General features: G+C 53.5%; 1 protein-coding gene across 1 annotated transcript in view; it reads left to right on the top strand.

Moving 5' to 3' along the window:
• Npas2 (neuronal PAS domain protein 2) overlaps nt 1–19,396 on the top strand; it is a gene marked incomplete in the record, with an annotated part of 80,274 nt that extends 60,878 nt beyond the window's left edge. The window contains 9 exon segments of the mRNA XM_013522756.1: nt 428–566; nt 979–1,088; nt 1,363–1,452; nt 3,937–4,083; nt 9,853–10,053; nt 12,271–12,461; nt 12,683–12,775; nt 15,195–15,348; nt 18,109–19,396. Coding sequence (XP_013378210.1) covers nt 428–566; nt 979–1,088; nt 1,363–1,452; nt 3,937–4,083; nt 9,853–10,053; nt 12,271–12,461; nt 12,683–12,775; nt 15,195–15,348; nt 18,109–18,285 — 1,302 coding nt within the window.
• Nucleotides 19,397–24,204: the final 4,808 nt, after the last annotated feature.

The following is a 24,204-nucleotide window of genomic DNA, read 5'->3' on the forward strand; positions in this document are numbered from 1 at the left end:
ATTTTTTTTTTTAAAGACTGGAAATGTAGGTCAGTGTGAGGTATAAGGGCCCTGACTTCAGTCCCCAGTATCACACACATACCCCCCCCAAAAAAAGGAAAACAAAAACACTTCAAATGCTGTACTCTACCTAAATAGAAAAAATTCTCTGTAAATCAGGCATGGTTGTATATACCCATTATTCAGCATGCTAAGAGGCTGAGGCAGGAGGATCACAAGTTCCAGCCCAGCAGAGCAACTTAGTGACTTATCTCAATGCTGGTCAGGTTACGGAGTGCAGCTGCTCCTCCTTCAGATGTCTAGAATTGTCCCCAAGAAGCCAGGGGTTTGTCCCCACTATTCCACATAGTTCCAGGCGTTTGGAGAGTGCGCCGCGCTGCAGTCCTCACGCCGGTGCTCACCTGGGCTTTCCCTGCCTGTGTTTCAGGACAAGGACTCCAGCCTGGATGCCCAGCCACACTTCAGCACGCTGGACGCTGGCGCCCCAGGCCTTGACGCCAGCCCCTCGCCATCCGCGTCCTCGAGCTCCCACAAGTCCACTCACACCGCCGTGTCGGAGCCCGCCTGTGAGTGCAGGTCTGGGCGGTCCGGGAGCCGGGTCGGGCCTGTGTCCAGCCCGTGCGTCTGTACCCGGACAGCTGCGGTCCTCTCTCTCTCCACTCCCTCCTGCCTGTGATCCCCTGTCCACGCCTCGATCCCCGTTACCCACACGGGCCCCACTGCCACTCACGACAAGCAGCTCAGATAATGGGGCCCCTTTTAGGGCCCCTTGGAAGGTGTTTGTTCGGCAGGTGGCTGGACCCCGTGGCAGAAATGAAGTCTGGGCTCTCCGTGTGGGGGCTTCCGCCCACTCCCATGGGTAGTGGCCTCCACCCTCCGAGGTCCACCCCAGCCCTCGTGTCCTGCACACCGTCCCCTCCCGCTAAGATGGCGGAGAGGGGTGCGCGTGTCACCTGGGTGTTCCCTGCTTCCTTACAGCCACTCCCACCAAGCTGATGGCCGAGGCCAGCGCCGCAGCTGTGCCGAGCTCACCTGCCCTCCCCCACGAGGTACCGGTGCCCGGGCTCAGCCAGGCGGCCACGATGCCAGTACGTGTGGGACCCAGGCTCCTCCGCAGGGGTGTGGCCGGATGGGGTGGACACTGTTTCCTCCCGAGGACCCATTTCCCTTAGGAGACAGAGGGTCTGGGGGTGGAGGGGACGCGAAGCCAGCCTTATAACAAGATTGATGTGGATGTTTGCAGATTACAAAACCCAAGTAGATTTTAAAGATAAAGCTCAGTTTCACACCTGCGCCAGAGCCCCAGGGCCCCCGTGGGTTTGGGACCCCAGGGCCCACTGCTGAAGCCCCGCTCTCTCCCAGGCGCCTCTGCCTTCCCCCTCGTCCTGTGACCTCTCGCAGCAGCTCCTGCCTCAGACCATTTTGCAGAGTCCGCCCGCCCCCGTGGCACAGGTGGGTCTGGGGCTTGGGACGCGGGCGACGTCCTCTGGAGGGTGTGGGCTGTCGGCGCTGGTGTGGGTCACACGAGGGCCCCAACCAGGGCTGGTAATGGGGCAACTCCTCCAAGGGGCAGGTGGGACAAGTGGAGGGAGAAAGCCCCATCTGTACACCTGTCCTTCTCTGCCGTTCTGGCCCCTCCCCCTACACGCGGACGTCACCGTGCACAGGGAAGGCTTAGATCGTAAACATTTACTACAGCAAAAGACACGACGCCGTTAATCTCCCTCAGAATCCTCTCCGCACTTCCAATTTGCTGATCCTGTGGTTCTTGCAGCTTCCTGGGGTTTTTTTGTTTTTGTTTTTGTTTTTCTGGTACTGGGAATCCAACTCACGACCTCGCGCTTGCCAGGCAGGCACTGTGCCGCTGAGCTAAATCCCCAGCCCCTCCTCCAGCTTTCTGAAGCAGCTCTGGAGTCCTCTTTCATGAGTGTCTTTATGAGGTGAGATCAAAAATATGGTGAACGCTGCTGCCGAGCGCCATCCAATGGAAAGCCGGCTCATGAAAACATGACACTGTCCTCCAACCTCTTATTCATTGCGTCTGGCACCAGGTGACTCCTGGCTCTTCCTCACAGCCAAATGAGCATGAAAGGAATCTTTTTGAATGGATTCAGGACATCAGACAGTCACAACTGCATAACAAAGACACTCCCACAGGAGGACTTCCAGCACTGCTTCAGAAAGTGGCAAGAGCCCTGGGATACATGTGCTCACAGCAAGTGGGTTCATGGCAGTGTGTCCTTTACCATAAGTTTTTCTTAATGTAAACATCCACCTATTTTTCAGTCGTACCTCACATGTTCTAAGAGCTCTCTTTCTGTGTTTCACCTCATACCCATCTCTGGTCATTCCTCTGCCACTCGTCCACGTAGCATTCGTTGTTGATGATGCCAAAGTGGCCATGGTGTTTAGCAAAGATCTGAGTTAAGCCAAGTATCATAAGAAGACTCTGAAAGGATCTAAAAGCTGTGGGTCCAGAGCTATAAATACCATATTTGGGTTTTGTTTTGTTTTCTTTTTTTAAGATGACAGCATTGCTGAGGCGGGAGATCTAACTCAGTGGCACAAGTGCCTGCCTGGCAAGTGCAAGGTCCCGAGTTTGATTCCTGCCACCGAAAAAAAAATTACAGCATTGCTGAGTGATTCCTTCCTTGCTTCCACAACATTGAGGGAGCTACAGTGAGGCTCAGTCTGAGGGCAAGGGGCTGGGGTCCAAAGAGGGTTGCAACAAGGTCTTTGCTCTTAGTTCCCAGAGGTAAAGGGAGAGGCAGGTGGATAAACAGAGAAACCACCATAACAGGCCCATGTTTCTGTAGGATCAAGGACAAACAGTCCCAGTGGCCTCCCAGAGGTGGCACTTGGGTTGGCCTCAGAAGGATGGCTAGTAGGTTCAGGGGAGAATTAAGAGGCAGGGAGAATGGGGCCGGGTTTTCCCTTCTGTGTTCTCAACTCGGGGTCCCCTTGCTTTCCCATGTAGAGGAGGTCAGTGGCCACAGAAGGAAGAGTGAGGCTGCGGAGACATTTGCAAGTCCGTGGGCCCCAAAGGAGGGGATGACGGGAAGTGTGAAACAGAAGGGAGGAGGGAAAGAAGGAAGGGAGGCAGGCGGGATGGCAGGGAGAGGGGGAAAAGGAAAGGAAAAGAATACAGGCAAATCACAGTGCAGAGCGCCCCAGCAGGACTGGGGGCCCGGGAGTGAGCCCTGCTCCCGTCTGACACATCCTGTGGGAGAACCCCGCAGGAGGTAGGCAGGTGACAGGCACAGGTCCCCGGCAGGACGCTCCTAAAGCCAGCCCTGTCCCCAGACGGCGCTAAGGGCCTAGGAGCTGGGAGACTGGGTGCTCTGAGCAGAGCAGACCTAGGTCCTCTGCAGGTCCCTGCCAGTCCCCCTGGGGAACGTCAGTGGCCGTCTCTTCTTCCACATGGGTGTGCGTGTTCAGAGCAGCAAGTGAGCCGGGGATGGGAGGGGGAAGAGGAGGCCTCTGTGGTCCCTGGCCAGCTTGGAGAGAGCCACGGTCGCATTCAGGGTCAGACAGGAGAGAGCCAGGGTCAGACAGGGCCCCGAAACGCCATCAAAGTGTCAGCTACAGTCGGCCTCACCCTAGGAGGAAAAGGAACTCTCAGATGCCTGTTTGCGACCTTCGTCTCCGAAGGCTTTTGTCCACCCGATTCAGCGGGGAGCTCCCGCCTATGGCGGGCTCACCAGGCTCTCTTCCCCTCTGTGGCCTCCCAGCCATCAGGCAGTAAATGTGACCTGCGGTCATCCCAGCCTAAGGACAGCTGGCTGGGGCCCCGTGACCCCTGTGGTGTAGGGATGCCAGGAAGGATGGCCAAGGGAGCAGAAGGGAAGTGTCCAGCGCTGAGGGGAGTGGTGGTGGAGACCCACCAGCCAGGCTGAACTCGCTCTCTGAAGCGTTGTGTCTTCCCTCTGCGGGAAGTTCTCCGCACAACTCAGCATGTTCCAGACCATCAAGGACCAGCTGGAGCAGAGGACGCGGGTGCTGCAGGCCAACATCCGGTGGCAGCAGGAAGAGCTCCACAAGATCCAGGAGCAGCTGTGCCTGGTGCAGGACTCCAGCGTGCAGGTGACCCCCTGTCCTGGGATGGCCCTCAGTCTGGCTCCCTGATCCCCTCCACAGGCAAAGTATGGCGTGCAGCACCACCTCCTGTCCCCAGCTCCAGGCCACTTACGGGGTCCCCACGGCACCTCACCCCTCACTTTCACCCTGGGGGAAGCGCTCTTTGCCGCCCCAGCGCAAGGTCACACATGCGTCTGGCACGTGATCACCCTGCTGGATGCCAGGGAGCTTAATTCTCACAGCCCCAGTCCTTGGGTGGTCTGCTGCCTCCAGATGGAAGCTGTGTGGTGGGAGGGTCTGGTGGAGGAGGGCTGCTCTCCTCACGGCGAACAGGAAGCAGAGAGCAAAGGGAGGAGCTGCGGAGGGAGAGAAACCCTCCAGGCCACGCCCCCAGTGACCACCTCTTCCCGCCAGACCCCGCCTCCTAGTAGCCCATGGGCTCTAATCCCGCAGAATTCAGTCGCCTTCCAAAAGCCCTGCCTCGGAGTGCCTGAGGCTCCTGAGAGGGGATCAAGATAGAAACCATACCACTGTGACCCCCACATGTCAGTTCTTAGAGTCCTATTGAACAGTTTCTTAGGGGGAGGAAAAACTGAGTAGATCGGCTCTCTTTCAAGGATAGACTCTGTTTACCGAGTTTTAGTCACTTCAGGCCAGGACAGTTGTGTCCACGAGTGTGCCGGGGGACCCAGCCCTTCAGTGCAGATGACCTCCTCGCCAAGCTTGGCAGCTGCCCTGGGAACTGCAGGCATTTAGGAGAGATGGAGTAGAAGCGGCCGAGGACTGTCCCTGCCTCTGTCCCATGCCTGCCACAGAGACTCTGCCCCACCTGGCCACCCCACTCCCAGAGCTCAGGAGCCCCTTGACGGGCAGGCTCCCAGGTCTCACTGGTGGCTGGAGAGGCCTCTTTCAGGCCATCTCTTCCCGGGGTCTCCCGCAGCTCTGCCTGGAGGCCGGAGGACCCAGGAGGGACACTGGCTGCTCCCTCCCACCCTGTGTCCACACTGCCTGGTGTCTACACCAGCCAAGGCCGCACTCACGTCCTGCTGCCTCCCCCACGTCAGCGACACCCCACACTGGTGAGAGAAGCAGGGTGGTTGCCCCCTTTTGCTTACCTCGTCCCCACTGTAATGTTTTCCTCCCTGAGCTCAGGGAGAGGTTGGTAGCCCAGACTCTGCCTGACTCAGTTAGTGTATGAGATTTTCACACTCCCGGGAGGGGAAATTGAGCCGGAAGCTGCTGAGAGCCAGGGCGACCTGAGAGCATCCTCCTCGCACCTGGGCTCTTCTGCCTCCTGCTTTCCCCCTGGCAGCAAGATTTTAAAATAACAGGCAGCAGAGCCACTGCTCTGAGCCCCCACTGTAAAGAAAGATGGCGTTTTCCCTTAGGACCGGTGGGCTTTGTTAACGCACAAGGCACCTGTGTTGAAGAGCACCCGAGTTCTTTCGGGGTGCCGGGGACATCGGACCCTCAGCTCGCTCCTCCTGTGGGTTCTTTCCTTCCTCGAGCTGGTTCCTTTGTTCTTGTCTTCTGATGGAATTTTCCAATGCACAGGGAAAGCCACCGAGGCTCAGCCACAGAACACCGCCTCCACAGTCGGCCTTCTTGTTCTTCACAAGACTTAAAGAAATGATTCCACAGCGCTTAAGCAAACTGTGGCGTTTGTTTTAAAAAAAGAAAAAACAAACAACTGTGTGCTTCATGTGCACAGAATAAGCCAGTAAAAATTCTCCTGGCAGCGGGAGGGATGAAAGAGAGGCGAGGAGAGTGAGGTCTGTTGAATCCCAGACTGACACATGCGTGCCCGCGGTTTCATCCTACCGCTTCCGCAGCTGTGTACCTCCGCTAGGACTTAAAATGGCAAGAATTCATAAGAGTGAGAGGATAAAAAATGAAGAGTCATGAGTGAGGGTAGGGTTGATTTGTTCTTGAATATTAGGGATTTTTTTCCCTCTGATAACTTTTCCTCCTTGAATTGGGAAACTGTATTTTGTTTGGTTTGGTTTTTACATATTTTTTATAAAATTGATCCCAAAACCCTTTTAGGAAATCAGCTTCTTAAGCCATAAAATTCCACTTTATTAGGCCGGTGTGATGGCATAGGCCTGTAATCCCCGTGCTTGAGAGGCAGAGGCAGGAGGATCACCGAGCAAGGCCTGTCTGGGCTAGGTAGTGAGTTCAAGACCAGAACTACGTAATGAGACCCTCTCTCAAAAAAACAAAAACAGCAACAAAAACCCACTTCTACTCTTTGCTGAGGCATCAGAGGCGTGGATGCGTGTGGCAGCAAAGCAGGCCCCCCCCCAAGGGTGTCCGGCCGCGCCCGGCTCAGTAGACTCCTCCCATCTTACCTCAGCTTCAGAAGGGTCAGGGAGGCCTCCTGTTTCTGGAGTTTGCTGAGTGTGAACCTTTAATTGGGTTAGGAGGGAAGGTCCTCTAGGGCTATGGTGTTTGCATCTTGCTGGGGTCATGAGGGGCCCCAGCTAGGCCCCGGCTCCCCTGGAAAAGGGCCTGTGGCCCCACAGTAAGGGCAAGGCCACCTCTTGCTCTTTTGGGGAGCATGTGCGCCCTCTAGTGGCTACTCGGGTAAATGCCCACATGGACACCTGTAGCCATGGTAAACGACATGTCTGTCCCTTGATTGGTACTTTCTGCCATCCATCAACCCATCCTTTCCCAACCCACCCACCCTTCCTTCCACCCATTCCTCCTTCTACTCATCCTCTTTCCTTCCGTCCTTCCATCCATCTTTCCACCCATCCATCCATCCATCTTTCCACCCATCCATCCATCCATCTTTCCACCCATCCATCCATCCATCCATCCTTCCACCCACCCATCTATCCATCCATCCACCTGGCAGGCACTCATTCTCCGCCAAGTACCTGGCTGGGCACTGCAGGGACATAACAATAACCAGAGCAGGTTTTCTGGTGTCCAAGAACATACTCCTACATCAGGGGGACAGAGAAGCAGAAACAGCCTATTACATAGCACAAGCAGAAATGGTTTGAGCAAAACATTTCACTCATTTATTCATTCACTCATGTATTTTTCATTCATTCATCAGATAATTTTAATATACCTCGAGAGTCAAAGGAACAAAAATATTCTTTCTTCTATATGGGGGCGCAGTTTGAGACAGGGTCTCACTCTGTAGTCCAGGCTGGCCTCAAACTCACCATGTAGCCCAGGCTGTCCTCACACTCACTGCGATCCTTCTGCCTCAGCCTCCCGTGTCCTGAGATTACAGGTGTGAGCTACCACGCCAAGCTCTTTTATATTATTATTGCTTAACATTTATTCACCATTTCCTGAGTCTCAGGTGCTTTACATGCACTGAGCTCCTATAATTCTTCATGAAGTATTTGCTGTTAATGTTGTTGAGTTATGTATCAGGAAACTAAACATTTAGAGTGTCCAAGGTTCTACTGCTCATAGAGGGTAAGGTGGGACTGGAACCTAAGTATACCTCTCTTCAGCTAGATAGTAATGAATGTGTCATAAACAAAGCACAAATTTATTTGATTTCTAATCCATGTAAATTGTATCATACCAAAAATGTATGGTAATTGGGTTTGAACATTAGGTTTTCACGGAAGTGGTGAGAAATAGGTTACCTGTTTGCATAAACAAGCTATACACTAAGAGCTGGCTGGAATTACACATAACACTAACCCTCAAACACGAGCGTGGTAGGTACGAGAGTCTTCCCAGCTCTCGCTGAGTGTCCTGTTAAGAAACTGTAGATTGGGCTGGGGATTTAGCTCGGTGGCGCAGCACCTGCCTGGCAAGCATGAGGCCCTGAGTTAGATTCCCAGTGCCCCAAAACAAACAAAAGACAATAACAGAAACTGCAGGCTTCTGGCTTGGGGCAGGGCACAAGAGGAGACGGGAGAAGAGCGTAGGTCAGCCAAGTCTCAGGGTGGCACCTGTCTACCTTGGGTAGCTGCCTAGTGACCCCAGCCACCACGAAGGAGGCCCTGAGCTGGCCCGCCCTGGGGCCCCTCCCAGCACCTGTGGGCACCAGTTCTCATCTGCCAGGCCACACTTGCCCCCTGTGCAGCTGGGTCTGCTCGTCACTGTGTCCCGGCCCGGGGCTGAACATGCAGGTGCCGGAGAGGGCAGTGTTTCCTGAGAACCGCACAGCCGAAGGTGACCTCACTAAGCTTAGGGGGTGTTTTTAATGCCAAAGAAGGGATTTTCCTAAAAGAGGTATTGATAGGTCCTTGGTTAAATTATTTTTTTTTTTGTTTTGTTTTTGTTTTTGCTTTGTCTTTTTGAGACAGGGTCTCCCTATGCAGTTCAGGCTGGCTGTCAGCTCACTTTGTAGCCCAAGCTGGCCTCGAACTCGCACCGATCCTCCTGCCTCAGCCTCCTGAGTGCTGGGATTACAGGCGTGCGCCACCACACCCGGCTACTTGGTTAAATTATTATGAAAATCATTTAAAGCTGTTTTTCTTCAACATCCAGAGTCAACTTACAGATCCAGTTTTTCTTACACATCTACTAATTTGGCCTTAAAGGAACAAGGCTTCCACTTGTGGTTCTTTTGTGTTGATTTAGTTTATAAGTTCAGCAGATTATGAAGAATCAGTATTATCAACCCCTTTCCTGGCAGATTTCACACATCTGAATCTGTCAAACATTTCCAGTACCTAGCAAAGAAAACAGATAAACCTAACAAGTAAAATCCTCCCAAACACTAAGCTCTTTTAAATAAAATACAGTAAGCCTTCAGGGCTGATGAGGGTTTGGTCCCAGCATTTCCCGCAGAAACCCAAACCCACCGTGCTCAAGTCTCTCATGGGAAACAGCATGGCCTTTGCATGGAACCCACCTGCACCCCACAAGTCACCTCTGGGTTACCGTGTGGCGTCCACATACCTAATCCCAGTAAGTGCTGGGTGAATAGCTGTTGTCCTCTATGCTTTAGGGACAATGGTAAAGAAAATAATCTGTACAGGTTTGGTACAGATGGTGTCTTGGTTACTTTTCTCTCATTGCTGAGACAAAATACCTGACTCCCAAAATTAAGGAAGGAAATGTTTACTTAGCTCACAGTTTATAAAGGTTTCAGTCCATACTTGGCTGGCTCCAAGGCAGAGTGGCACATGGCAGAGGGCAACCTTTCATGGCGGTGGAAAATAGCAAAAGCAACAAGAGCAAAAGGGAAAAGGACACGTGGGCAGCCTCTTTCCCTCCCTTACATTGTATGCAAACTACCTGCCCCAGGGAGGGTGTAGCACTCACACCCATAACCCCAGCACTGGCCCATGGATCAATCATAAACTCTAAAAGCCCGCCCCATGACAGCATGAGGCTTTGGGGGGACGTCCAGACACAAACAGTAACAGATGGAATTTTTTCCCAAATATTTCTGATCCAAGACTGGTTGAATCTGCAGGTACTGAACCCAGAGCTATAAGCCCTCCCACATACATTGCCTTCAGATAGAAACTGAGCCAGCTTCAGCTGCCACAAGTGCGTCAAATTGCTCCTCAAGCATCTGACTCCCGGCTTATTTCACACCATCAGATCTCAGCCACTCGATGACCTTCATGAGGGCACAGATGGGGTCTCCTCAACCTAACCACTCTGTCCAGGCCCGGGGTGGGCATCCTGGGCTTCTCTGGCTAGAGCTGAGTCCATGCACCATTTCCAAGCCATTCAGGGGCACCCCAGACCCGCCTCCTTCCTGTGACAGGGGACACAGCAGGTGTGCACCTGGGAGGCACACCTGCCGCCCTGACAACTGTTTCTGTCCGCCTCCAGATGTTCCTGCAGCAGCCGGCTATCTCCCTGAGCTTCAGCAGTGCCCAGCGGCCCGAGGTGCAGCAGCAGCAGCTGTCGCAAAGGGTGGCTGCTGTGTCTCAGCCCCAGCTTGTGACAAGCCCCCAGCTTCCGGGCCAGATGGCCTCGGCCCAGGTCACAAGCCAGCACCTGCTCAGAGAGTCCAGCGTGATTGCGAGCCAGGTACGCACGCGCTGGTCCTGGCGTGGTCCTTCCCTGGAGCAGGCGCACCTCGCAGGCCAGGATGTGACCTGGGAAACGACGGCAGCTGTCCCTCTGGACGGGGATGGATTTTTCTCTACTTTTTTAAAAGTCACTTTGCAGGTCCGAGTTATATTGGCTTCCTTCTGTATTTTGCACTTTTGCCCTTGAAGACACCAGGCAGCTTTCCACCTCGATCCTGCGGTAGAGCTGGAGCAGAGGACACCCTAGACCCTCACACCTATCCCCCACCCACTCCTCGTTTCTGCCGTTGCCCACCGGAGCAGCCTGCTCCACTCACTGTCCCTTCACCCGGGACCACCTTGCTCCTCCGGGTCACTCTCAACCCCCACACACACCCACCCCACGCTGCTTTGGCACACCCCGCTCTTGAGTGGAGTGGACTCAAGAAGTCCCAAGGCCCGCCACTCCCTGGGTCACAGGCCAGAAGCAGGAAGCCGTCTGCCCTCAGCCTTCACACCGAGGCTGCTGCGGCTTCCCTGAGCATCCTTTAAGCCCCTGTGTCTGCAGGGCACGGAGGGATTGGCCAGGTCGTTGCCCTCAGCGGTGGGGAACTCAGCCAGGGAGCAGCTGATAGGGCTGCAGTCAGCCTCGGCACCAGAGCGTGTGGGTTCAAGGCCCAAGTGGGTACCACGAACTGGGGATGCTAACTAAGTCCCTTTTATAAAATGACCTAGTATCTGCATGGAGGCCACCCACGTCCTCCTGAAGACCTGGTTAGTGCTGGGGGTGGAAGCCAGGGCCTTGTGCATACCAGACAAATTCTCCACTGTGACCCGCACCCCGCACCCTTTAAACCACCCCAGATGACCCTAAACACTTTCTGTGATAACAGTGCCTCGAAAAGAGTTGCATCCCTTGAGGAATCATGAGAAGAAAAGATCTGCATACGTTCAGTAAAAGCGTAATTATTTTCAAATATGTCTGAGCAGTGGTTGAGGGAGTTCGTGGGTAATGAGAGCTGACTGACTGTCCATGTGTAGGAGGCTTTCTCCCAGCCTTATCCAAACGGAAGGGTTTTCCCTGAACCTAGAGGCTTTTTGTTTGAAAGCTCATCACAAAAATGAATGGGTGAGAATTAGCCAAGAAAATTCTGGAAAAGAGAAAACGAGCAGGATTTACACTGCGCATCCCGCAGGGCTTTGTGGGAAAGCACTGTGGCATCCCTGGGGGAGGGGCATCGGGGGACAGACAGGAACCGGGGAGCAAATCCTCCATGCGTGATTCCGCTGGACCAGGATTTACAAAGCAGGTGCCGCGTGCCAGGCACTGACTTCCCAACACTGAGGGAGCACGGAGGGCAAAAAGAACAGAGAGAAACGGGGGTGGGGAGTAAAAAATCACAGTAATCTCAGTGTCACTATGGGAAAGGTAGTTAGGGTGCAGGGGTGTTAAACAGGTGGACAGGAGCTCCCCGAAGAAGACAATACTGCAGCAGAGACCCGAGAGGAAAGCAGGCCCTCAGCAGTAGCAGGGCAGGACATCCCACACAGAGGATCAGCTTGTGCAAAGACCCTAGGGCAGCAGGAGGCCTGGTGGGGCCTTGCATCTGGGGCAGAATTTGTGAAGCAGAAGACAGGGTTTGGTTCAAGGCGCATGTATTACTTGGCTACTGAGAAACTGACACCAGACCAGAGGGACCCCAGGGATCCCTTTGGAGCCGTGAACCCAGTGGGAAGCCAGCTGTAACCTCGAAAGGACTCCGTATCTCAGGGGAAAAAATCTGGTGGGTAGAAGGAGCTCTGTATTTGGAAGGTTTCCTGTGGAGATGACCTGAGCTGAGTCTAAGGTTTTTGTTTGGTTTTTGGCTTTGCGTTTGTTTGTTTGTTTGTGCTGCAGGGAATCTAACCTTAGAGCCGTCATACTGAGCTTCAGCCCCAGTCCTTTTCTAATTATTTATTTATTTATTTATTTATTTGGTTTTGGTTTTTTTCCGGTACCGGGAATCGAACTCAAGACCTTGCGCTTGCCAAGCAGGCGCTGTGCTGCTGAGCTAAATCCCCAGCCGCCTAATTTTTTATTTAGTCTCCAGTCTCCTTAAATTGCCACATTGCCCAAGGCGGGGTTTGAACTGAGATCCTCCTGCCTCAGCCTCCTGGTCCGCTGGGATTACAGGCATGCACTACCACGCCCAGCTCCAGTTTAAATTTTTTTCTTTCTTGTTCCTCCCTGCTCCAGGGTCCGAAGTCCATGCGAGGCCCCCAGGTGGTTCAGGGGAGCAGCCGCTTGGCCAGCAGCCTGCCGCCCCCCTTTGGCAGCACTGCGGCACTGCTGCCCCCGGCTCTGAGCCTGGCCGCCCCCGTGCCCACCTCCCAGGATGCCAGCCAGTGCCAGCCGGGCCCCGACTTCAGCCACGACCGGCAGCTCAGGTGCGATGCTCCCCACCGGCTGCGTGAAAAGGGAAACTGAGGCACCACGTACCCTCTTCGCCTGTGTGCCTGGGAGGGAGGCGGAGCTCAGACAGAGGCCGAGGGCTCTGCAGGAGGTGGCAGGAGAGGGTGTGGGGTACTGGTGGTCCCGGGGCGCCCCCCTGAGGACGGAGTGGGAGGTGGACACCTGGCCGACGCTGGCCCTTTCTCCTCCCTCGAAGGCTGCTGCTGAGCCAGCCCATCCAGCCCATGATGCCCGGCTCCTGTGACGCGAGACCACCCGCAGAGGCCAGCAGGACAGGACAGCACGTCAAGTAGGTGGCGGGGCAGGCGGGGCGGACCAGAGCTGCATGGGTGTCTCCGTGCCGGCTCCACCCGGCTCCTTAGACCGATGCTCAGGAGCAGGCTGTGTGGTGCACACCTATGATCCTAGCACTCGGGAGGCTGAGGCAGGAGGATCGCCAAGCATCTGGGGCTAGCCCGGGCTACATAGTTTGAGACCCTGTCTCAAAAGCAACAGTGGAGGTGTAAGGAGGTATGGGTCATGACTCTGGAGGCTGGGAGGCCTTCCTGCCTCCTCATCACAGGGCAGAGGCACCGCATGGACAGAGAGTGAGGGTGCTGGCTTGGATCTCTCATGAAGCCACCAGGGCCTTCCTAGGGGCCCCGCCCCAGGACTTCCTCTCACCCCGGTTACTCCCAGGCACCGCTAGCAGGCAGGGACTCCAGGGGTTGAGTTTTCAACAGCCGAACCTCTGGGGTCCACGTCAAACCACAGCCTGCGCTCCTCCCATCCCCCGCACCACAGCGGGTGTCAGCTGCCTTCTGACGAGGCACAGGCACGGGTTCCTGCAGACCCGGGCGAAGCCTTCGTCCTAGAAAACATTTTCCGGCCCCTTGAGGGCAGCGAGGATAGGACTGCAATGCCCGGGTCAGTCTTGTGTGAACTTCGGAACTTGGGGTCCGCAGGTATCCAGGACAGGGCCCGGCAGCCCGCAGGAACGGGACCTGAGCGTTTCTGGGCCCTATATTGCCTCCCCACCACCACCCCTCGCCCCGTCCCTGGAGAGACTCTGGCGCAGGGACGCTTTGCCTCTCCTAATCAGCGCCGATGGAACCTGAAAGGGCCGAGGCTGCAGTCGCCATGATGCGCATGTTCCGGGGAGGAGCCGGGGCCCTTGCACTGTCCTGAGACTTCGAAGATGACCGTGCTGGCCCTCTCTGAGGTCTCCCCACAACCTTGGGACAGCATACTGAGGGGCTGGTGGGGCCGGAAGCCAAGGCCTCGGGCATGCTCTGCCGCTGAGCTCCACCCAGCCCTGCTGTAGGACTTTCCAGGGCCAGAATGTTCCGGCCTCCCTCGGGAACAGTGACACGTGAAGGGAGGGTGGCGGAGGCCTGCACCCTGCCGGCAGCTGCCTTGACGTCCCCTGCCTGGGCCAGGGTTTTGGTTTTGGCTTTGGCTTTTGCCTCTTCTCCCTAGATCCCACCCCTGAGTGTGTGTGTGGTAAAATATACCTAGTACAGTATTCATCCTTGTAACTATGGGACGTGTGTCACTGTGTGGCACTGAGCGTGCTCACACTGCCGCGGAACTTACACCACCATTATCTCCAGAACTTTCCCATCTCCCCCGACTGCAGCTGTGCCCCTGGTGAACCCCAGCTCTCCCCTTTCTAGTTCTCTGTCTCTGTTTTGGTACCACACAGACTGCTGTCCCTCGGTGGCTGGTTTGCCTCCCTTATGCTAAATCTCCCACGCTCCCTGCTGCCGGAGCACACAGCAGCAGCCCTCTCCTTTTGGGGGCTGCGTAGTATTCCGCTGTGTGGTTGCATCCGTCGGTGCACACCCGGGTGGCTTCCGCCTCTCAGCATGACTGAACGGTGTTTGCGTGTGCACAATCACCTGCTCGGTGCCTGCTCCTGCCATCTTTGGGTGCCTACCCCGGGTGGCACTGCTGAATGATCTCAAGGTCATTCTGGGTTTAATTTTCTGAGGACTCTGAGCGTTGTTTTACACCATGTGACCGTCCCAGCACCGGTGCACAGGAATCCGGTGTGTCCGCGTCCTTATCAACAAGCGCTTTTTCTACTGGTTTGGTTTGTTTTTGTGGTACTAGGGATTGAGCCCAGGGCCATCGAGCTCAGCTACTTCCCCAGATCTTTGTTACTTTTTATTTTGAGATAAGGTCTTGCCAAGTCCCTAAGTTCCCCAGGCTAGGCTCAAGTTTTGGATCGTCCTGCTTCAGCCTCTCAGAGTGCTGGGATTACAGGACTGTGCCATCATCACAGCCGCTCAGGTTTTTGTTGTTTTTTTTTAATGGTAACGGAGGTGAACTAGCCGCCCCTTTGGTTCCGATTTGTTTTTCCCTGTCGACTTCTGACGTGGACCATTGCATCACACGCCGTCTGGCACCCGGATCTTCCCTTCGGGGGAGGTCGCTGAGCCCCCGCCTGCGCTCTAGTTGGCTGTGTCACTGTTTGGTGGCCGTGCGGGTGACGGAGCTGAGGGAACTCTTGATCTGTTCCCAGCGCCCATCTCTCTTCAGACAGGATTTGCAAATGTTCCCCTCCCCCGCCGCCCCTGGGCTGCCCTTCCCCCGCTAACAGCGTCCCCACGTACGAAGTTTTGCGTGCCGTTTTGCCGATTTTTCGTGTTTCCTGTGCTTCTGGTGTCACACCCGTGCCTTTTTCTTAAAGGGTCTGTTTTCTCCTCCCCTCGTGAATCGAGCAGGTTCGCACCGAGCCAGGCCGCGTTTCCCAGTCCAGACTCGCACCCGGCCAGCAGCAGTGCCTCGACGCCCGTCCTGCTGATGGGGCAGGCGGTGCTGCACCCCAGCTTCCCCGCCCCGCAGCCGGCCCTGCAGCCGCAGCCGCACTACCTGCAGGTGGGCAGTGGGCACCGGGATGGGGGGCGGGGGTTGGGGGCCAGGAGCAAGGCCAAGTCCCCTCCCCGCTTTCCGGGACACACTGCCCCGCACAGTCCTCCCGGGTTCAACTGCTGCTGGTGCCTGAGGCTTTTAAATCTGTGCGTATGGAGCCTGAGAAATGCAGAGTGGCTGCAGTGACTCACATGGTTCTATGCTCAGAAGGTCCTTGGGAGGCCTTCACTTTTCCTGACCCTGCACCTTGCTGTGCCCAAATTTATTAGAGCAGAAACGGACCCTGGTGCCTGCTGATGCTGGCCTTTTGGGTACACGTATAAAGTCTTACACAGCCGCCTGCAATCCCAGCTACGCAGCAGGCTGCGGCAGAAGAATCACAAGTTCAAGGCTGAGCTGAGCATGGTGCTGCACACGTGTAATCTGAGCACTTGAGAGGCTGAGGCAGGAGGATCACTACCAGTTTGGGGCCATCTTGGGCTACCTAGTGAGTTCAAAGCCAGCCTGAACTACCTACGGAGACCCTGTCTCAAAAAAAAGAAAAGTTCAAGATTAGCTTGGGCAGTTAAATGAGACTTTGTCTCAAAAATGAAAAACAAAGGCCAGGCATAGTAGTGCTGCAATCCCAGCAGTCAGCAGGCTGAGGCAGGAGGATCACTGAAAGCTTGAGGCCAGCTTGGGCCACATAGTGAGTTCAAGGCCAGTGAACTACATAGAGAGACCCTGTCTCACACTAAATAAATAAACAAACAAATAAATAACAAGAAAAGTCTTACACAAATATGAATCACATTTAAATACCCGTCAAACTGTCTTAATAAATACAATGTTGAGTGACACTGGGTCTCGCCCAGGAATATGGAGCACATTTACTACTTACGAGGCAAAAACTATTTCACAAAGGTATCAAATACACCGGAAGGAGGGAGGGTGGGAGGGGTGGGAGCCCCCAGTCTGGGATTCAGATGGGAGCCACAGGCCCACTGAGGCTGCCCCTTCGGCACGTGCCCAGGGCTTCCTGCTCTGGCCGGGCCAGGGGCCTCCTGAGGGCCGTGGGACAGACACGGAGAGCATCACCCTTGCGGTGTGGGATGTAATTTCCTCCAAAGCCGTGAGCCACCTGTTCAGTAATTCTCCAATCTCCCAACGCCCCAGTGTGGGGTCAGCTCCAGCTTGGCTCTGCAGACCTGCCAGACTTGGGGCACAGCAAGGACTTGGGGTGGACGAGGAGGAAGCGGGAGGAGGAGGAGAGGCATCATGCAGGTGCCAGGCGAGGACGCAGAGCTCTGGACCTGCTCGATGCCCTCAGGACTTCAGGGTTGGGGCCGTGTGCACAGCCAGGCTCTGGGGAGCACAGAGGGAGGGCACGGGCGGGGAGCTCCACAGAGGCAGGGGCTGGGGAGAAGAGGCCTTGCAGGTACCTGCCACAGAGCCCAGCAGCTCCGGGAAAGACCTGAAGGCAGGGAGAGGAGCAGAGATGAGGGACCTGGCATGGGGGACGGGTGCTGGGCAGCTCCGAAAGTGGGGTCGGGGTACTGAGTTCCTCAGGGGGGACATGGACTGGGAAGAAGAGAAGGATATGAGACCAAAGCGTCTGCAGGCCAAAGCTTCTGACCCTCAGCGTGTTTCCCAGTAGGTGCTGTGGAGGCCGTGCTAGGGACAGTCATAGGATCAGGACCAGCAGGGGAAGCATGCAGATCCACGGTGTAGCCAAAAAATACGGTGAAATTTTACACTCTTCACATAGTTCAGTAAAAGACACATTGCTATGGGACCTCCTCAAAATACCCTCTTCACCTCACACACACTTACCCCTCCTTCTTCCCACTTTCTGCAGCAGCTCTGGAGTTCTCTTTCCGAGTGTCTTTAGCTGTGCTGTCCTGGCTGCCCCGATGTCCTGAACCCTTTTGAAACACCGGCCTCTCATGGTCATTTTGACTTTGGGGAGCAGCAGAAAGACCCACAGTGCCCATTCCAGTGGATGTGGACACAGCATCATGTTCTTACAAGCTCCCTTTCCACCAGATGGTGCTGAGCCACAGAACTCCCTGCATTTTTTTATCTCACCTCATAAAGACACTCCTGAAAGTGGGCTCTAGAACTGCTTCAGAAAGTAGGGAAGATTCTGAGGGGGGATTCGTGGCAATGTGTCTGCTACTGTAATCATTTTTGGTTTTTGTCTTTTTGAGACAGGGTCTCGCTGTGCAGTTCAGGCTGGCCTTGAGCTCACTTTGTAGCCCAGGCTGGTCTTGAACTCCCAACAGTCCTCCTGCCTCAGCCTCCCGAGTGCTGGGATTACAGGCATGCGCCACCATGCCTGGCTTGTAATCATTTTTTACATAAGTGTTCAGTGTACATTTCCATCACATCTTGCACACATGTGCAGATTCCGCCCTGTTGGCCGTCCCCACGACGCCTCAGGCCCCATCACCCAGGCCCCTCAGGCCACGTGTAGATGTGGAACACAAGAAACCATCCCCGCAGCCTCGGCCCGGGCGCACTGGGCCCGGGGGAAGCGCAGGGTTGGCGGAGAGCTCTTCCCCTCCACCAGGAGGGCTGAGGCTGCTCTCACCTCCACTCACGGCCGCTAGGTGCAGCCAAGCCGCCTCTCCCGACCGGACACCCGGCCGGCAGAGAGCTCAGCCCCTCGGTCTGAGCCCAGCCCAGCCCCTGCCAACCGCAGGGCACTGCAGGGACGCGAAGGCGGCGGCGGGGCTGGCCAGCCTCTGCCTGTTCTGCAGCCTTTCTCTTTCCTTCCCGGCACAGGCGCCGACCTCTTTGCACAGTGAACAGTCGGACCCGCTGCTCCTCTCCACCTACTCCCAGCAGCCCGGGGCCCTGGGCTTCGCCCCGCCACCCCCCGTGCAGCCCCCGCCCACACGCCCACCCCGCAGGGTCAGCCGTGTGTCCGAGTCGTCGGGCCTCCCGCAGCCGCCCCGGTAGTGCGCCGGCACTGGAGTGGGACACGATCAGCTCCGACCGATGGACGAGGGGTGGTGACGGGAGACGGGAAAGCGGTCTGAGCTAAAGCCCTGGCTTCCGGCACCTGCGTACATTTCGGAGCGCCTGGATGCACCGCGGAGGGCCGTGCTTCCGTGCCGCGAGCTCCTCGGCGCCCTCTACAGCCATACGGGATGGAACCGAGCGCCCAGGCGGGCGGCGGGGCTCCGTGCACCTGCAGAGGTAGCGCCCCGGCCGCCTTCCTGGAGGGTGCACGGGTTACTCCACGCAGTGGCCCTGTCCCCACGCCCCAGCTGGCCTTCGCTGTCTCAGCCGTGTTTCTTTGCATTGGAGAAGGACTGGGTCCAAGATCTGTTGCAGAGAGAGAATAAAGAGATTATTTTTCATTATTTTTAAATGGTTGTTTTTGTTTTGTTTTAATTTGCACAGCTGCACCGAGGAAGTAACTTAGGCACTTTCTGTTCTTAAAAATAATAAAGTCTCATGACTTTATTTGGAGCCCACGTTGATAAACACGGCCCACCAATCAGATAGCGAGGCTATCTCGGTTGTTCGTAACCGAGCCATAGACCCATTTCCCCTGCAGACCCCAACCCTAGTGGAGTGAAGCTCTTCAGCCCCAGCGCTCCCGGGTGATTCCCCCTACCATAACACTGGACAATTTCCTGTTTACGTTGTTGATTGCAACTACAAAGGTGGACTCCAAGCAAAGCACAGTCTTTCAGCTAATGCAGAATTCTGTAGAGAACTCTAAGAAGGGAAGAGGTTCCCCAGGTCAGGCTCCCACCCCAGGGGTGCAGACCCCAGGAGCCCCCCTTAAGTGAGGGTACTGCATCTCTACTTATTCTTCATGATGATTCCAAGAATTGGGTTTTTCCTTTTCAAATGCACTTTGCTTTTTTTGTATGTTTTGTTAAGTTGGGATGTTTCTAAAGAAAAGATTTTATGTAATTATAAGAGGAAGTGTAGTGAACTGTACAGCTGTTGTAATAATGACCTATTTCTATATAAAATAAAATTGTATGGATTATGTGTAAATTATTTTGTATCTGAGACACCAGTTCTTTTCCCAAATATAAAAATATAAAAAGTTTTCTTGTGTTTTTCTGTGAGTGGACATTTTGTAATAAATTAACAACTTTGTACGATTTCCTCTGTCCTTTGTGGTACATCCTTGCATGCGTATTTCATCTGGAAAATTTTATCTCAAGATGTTTCAAGGATAATCAAAAATTCGGAAATGGAATGTGTCAGCTTTCCACTACGGTGACAAAGTAACAGGTAATTGAGGAAGAGAGGCTGGCTCTGGGGGCTGAGCTCCAAGGTAGACCACTTGCCTGGCAAGTGTTTCCCAGCTCTGAAAAATTAAAAATAATAGCCGGGCACGGTAGTACACTCCTGTAATCTCAGGTCCTCAGGAGGCTGAGGCAGAAGGATAACAAGTCTGAGGCCAGTTTGAGCAACTTACTTAGTGAGATCCTGACCCAAAACAAAAGGAGGGGTGGGTTATGACAGCGGCAAGAGTGCTTCCCTAGCATATGTGAGGCTCTGGGTTCAATCCCGAGTATAATATGAAAATACATAATATAAAAGATAGGAAAGGTTTGTTTTGGACCACCCTGGCAAAGGTTCAGGCCATGGTCTCGGTCCTGTTGCTTTGGGCTCAGGGTGGCACTGTACGTATATAGTTGCAGGAGCCCAAGGAAGCCAGGAAACAAAAAAAGAAAGGGGCGGGGCCAGGATTCAAATAGTCCCTAAGGCCACACCCTTTGTGATGTCACTTCCTTCAACTAGGCCCCGCCTCCCAAAGGTTCCAAGGTCTCCAGATAGCACCAGCCTTCAAGTAATGGCCCTTTGGGGATATTCCAGATCTCAACTGTAGTACGTCCAAAACAAGCAGCACGCTTAGTGAGGTGATGTAAGGTTTTAAACTGTGACTGTGCACCTGTCTATCTAGCTCATGGTCTTTCAAGTTTGTGCCAGAAAAACAATGTTGCACCATAGAACTGACAGCAAAATAAAAACTGAAGAATAGTTCCTAGAAACATCTCGACCTTATTGGTTCTCTATGGAGATGACTAAAACATTCTGTCTCTTTTTTGCCTTTTAGAGACAGGGTCTCACTATGCAGTTCAGGCTGGCCTTGAACTCACTTTTTGTAGTTCAGGCTGGCCTCGAACTCACAACGATCCTCCTGCCTCAGCCTCCTGAGTGCTGGGATTAAAGACATGAGCCACTATGCCTGGGTGACCAAGACATTCTACCACAAAGCATCATTTCATTGCCTATTATTAAACTCGCCCAGGCTGAGATCCTGCGGCACCCGGGGGTATCAGTGTGTGGCAGGTTAGGGTGTCTATGTGCAAGGTGTGAGCAAGGACATTGCCCCTCTTGAGGCTCAGCGTGTTAACATGAGGTGCCCTGGGGTCCGGGGCTTGAGAACCACTGAGCTGGCACTCCCTTTTCAAAAGCACTGCCCAAGACAGCCACCATCCTTTCATTGCTCAGACACTAGAGCTCTGCGCTTCTACCCTCTCCTTGATGGAATGAATAGTTCTTCTCCATTCTGTGACTAGGGCTCCGTTTGGAACAGCACGAGAGAGTGCTAAGAGAGTGTGTCCAAAGGGACTTTCATTATTCCCGCAACTGCTCCATTCCATGGGAAAAGAAAAGTCAAATACTTGTTTGAACTAGCAACCTTTGCTCTTTGAAGGAACTTAAAATTTTAAAACCAAAAAGTTCGGGCTGGGGATTTAGCTCAGTGGCACAGCGCCTGCCTGGCAAGCGCAAGGTCGTGAGTTCAATTCCTGGTACCAGAAGTAAAAACAAAAACAAATAAATGAACAAAAATAATCTGTTTAAAAAAAAAAAAAAAAAGTTCTTGTGAAACTGGATTCACTATTTTTTAGTGTTTCTTTTTAATTCAAAGGTTTAGAGATCCCATTTTCTTCTCTAAAAGAATTTGTATTTCAATCTTCTTTGTACCCGACTCCTAAGTAGAACAAGATTTTACAGTGGAAACAGCCTATTTCTTGTGATAGAACTGTCTAGCTGAAACTGTTAAGAGGGTGGAGTACACCACACCGCTAATGTAATTTAGCCCAGCCTAAATCTAACACATGTTCCGAATTTGGATAAACTCAGAAAATTCTTCATGCATAACATTTCTCCAAGCCCACATACATGGAAATTTTAATCCTTAAGCTTTTGATTCATTAAACTTTGCTCATTAAAAGGCTCTTTTGCAACCCTGTCCTATTTCCAGAAAAGCCATGACCTTTCTATTTGGAAAACTATAAAGTCTTGGCTCAAAACTGAACAACCAAGTACACTCATAAGCTTAAGATACGGAAAGCCAACTCAATTAAAATGCAGCATCTTCTGTCTCTAGTGACAACTAAAGTTCGTTAAATCAATTTTACAATTGTTTATGTGGGCAGCTCGGTGATCTGGCCAACTACTAGGCTGCCCTAAGCATGACATTTCTGCACTTTGGCCCAAATGCTCTGCTAACATCTGAGCATTTGGCTCAACATTTCTTCAGCTTCTGTCTTCTGGCTGGGCACACACAGCCCGAAGCTCTCAGGGTCAGGCACTAACATCCCAGAGAAACAACTAGTTTGGATCCTCCAGATTAATGCCATTAGTGGCTTTTTGGACAGATTCTCATGAACTTCATACTATACAAATAAACAACTTTCTTTTCCTGGCAAAAAAGCTTACTGGAAAAAAATAAACCAGAAAGAAAAAAATTCTTGTAGGATTTTTGCCTGAGCACTCTTTTTCGTTTGGCTGGTTGGTTTTTGTATAGACAGGGTCTCACTACGTAGCCCACACTGGCCTCAAACTCTTGGCAATCCTCCTGCCTCAGCCTCCTGAGTGCTGGGATTACACAGGTGTGAGCCACCACACCCGGCTTTGCCTGAGCACTTTTCAATTTTAGGCATGTGTACTATATTGAGTCCTCTTTAAATTATTCTTTTTAAAAATTACTTTGTGCTTCATTTTAAGCACGAACTCATGACTTTTTATAAACTCAGCTTTTCTAATTAACTAGTTATTATTTTATGCCCAAATCAACACAGCCTGGCAAGTGTGAGCTTGTTGCTTTATCTTTTTAGCATTTCTCATCAGTATCCAAAACCAGATTCCAGATTTCTCCTTGAAAAACATCAGGATCATGGTCTTAATTTTTTGCTCCTGCCCTAAACCATAGAACCATATTTTCCAAAGCATCTTGATTCCTTTTATTAAAAACAAACAAAAATCAGCAGAGATTAAAATTTGGGGTGCCTAAAAATTTTTTAAAAACAAAATCTGGGGTGCCTAGATTCAAAGTGAGAACTGGTATTGGTAAAAATGTGGCTGCTGACCAGGCATAGTAATGCACACCTATAATCCCAGCACTTGGGAGGCTGAGGCAGAAGGATTGCTGAGAGTTCCAGGCCATCCTGAGCTACATATCAAATTTAAGAATAGCCTGAACTACATAGTGAGACCCTGTCTCAGCCTCTCCCCCCAAAAAAGTGCTGCTTCCGTTCCCATTACCAGGTCATTCTGCTGTGATACAGCGGAAGACAATACAGCCATGTGCCCTATAGGTGGTTCCATCATGGATGTACCACGTAGATGATGGCACTTACTCTACAGCCTCAGTGTGTAGTAGATACACCACGCGGGTTTGTGTAATTGCTCTCTGGGACGGTCCCTCAGCCATGAAGCTCATCGCTTAGCAGCACTCCTACCAGAACATCCCTTTAGGAAGTGACTCACAGCTGGGTTTCCTTCAAAGTCACGAAGTCACACCGGAGCAGACTGTGGGACAGTCGGCTTTCCGGATGGGAGCCCGCCCATCGCTGAGTCTTTCTCCTAAATTGCCACTCCATGCGAGGCCTTCGGAAGGGCTGGCTTTCATTCTCCCATTCCTCTCCTCTCTCTGCCCCACCTTTAGTCGCCTCCCCAGGCCCACTTCCGCAGAGGCACAGCATCGGCCTCTGCAGGGACCTCACTGGCGCTGCACCACCACCACCGCGGGACACTTCCTCCTTGAGCACCTTATTCTCTAGGTCTCTTCTCCGTCATAGTGGTCCAGCGGCTCCTCTTGGGAAGTTCTACTAGAGCTCCCCGGAGCTCAGCCCAGCCTGTTTTCAGGAAAGTCCCCCTCCAGCCCCTCAGGCCTTGACACCCCGAGGACTGGAAGGTAGCCGGTCCACTTCTTTCTCGCTGCCCCCACCAGGAACAGTGAGATCGTGTTTTAAGGACTTTCTAGGAATCACTAGGTGTGGGTGTTAGCACAGCCAACAAAGACGGAGAGCTACAGAGCAGAAGACGTCCCTAGAAAGTGGTTTTGGACTCTGGTAGTCACTGGCCTGGTTAAAACGGGGAGGAAGCCTGGCGTGGGGACACACGCCTGTCATTCCAGCACTCAGGAGCCTGAGGCAGGAGGGTGAGAGGCCACGGGCAGCTTCCAGAGCTCTGAGCATCAGGATTAGGACACACAGGTGCAGCAGGAAAGGAAATGAGAGCAAGGGCCACAAACCCCTCTTCTCTAACAGGACCCCCCTCCTTTATCTGTGGGCAGCAGTGTGCGTAGCCTCGGCCAAAAACACAAGGTCCTCAGGCTAAGGTAATGGGCAATCCCATCTGCTTCCGGCAGGAGTTGGTCATACCAGCCTGACCGTGCGTCTCAGTTCTCGCCAGTAACGAGCAGAAAGCCACTGGGCGTTGCTGGAAAGGATTCTACTTTCGGACAAAGAGGTGGGCGTCAGGGGATCAGATGCCTGTCCACCGCCGCCTGCCGCCCCTGAGGACGGGCGGGAGACCCGAAGTTACAGCGCCCACCCTGCAGCTCAAGGACGCAGAGGCCTGGGTTCCTGATGTGAGTCAAGACCCTGCTCCAGC

Source organism: Chinchilla lanigera, unplaced genomic scaffold, assembly GCF_000276665.1.
Source record: "Chinchilla lanigera isolate Chin_1 unplaced genomic scaffold, ChiLan1.0 scaffold00069, whole genome shotgun sequence".
Classification (NCBI taxonomy): Eukaryota; Metazoa; Chordata; class Mammalia; order Rodentia; family Chinchillidae; genus Chinchilla; species Chinchilla lanigera.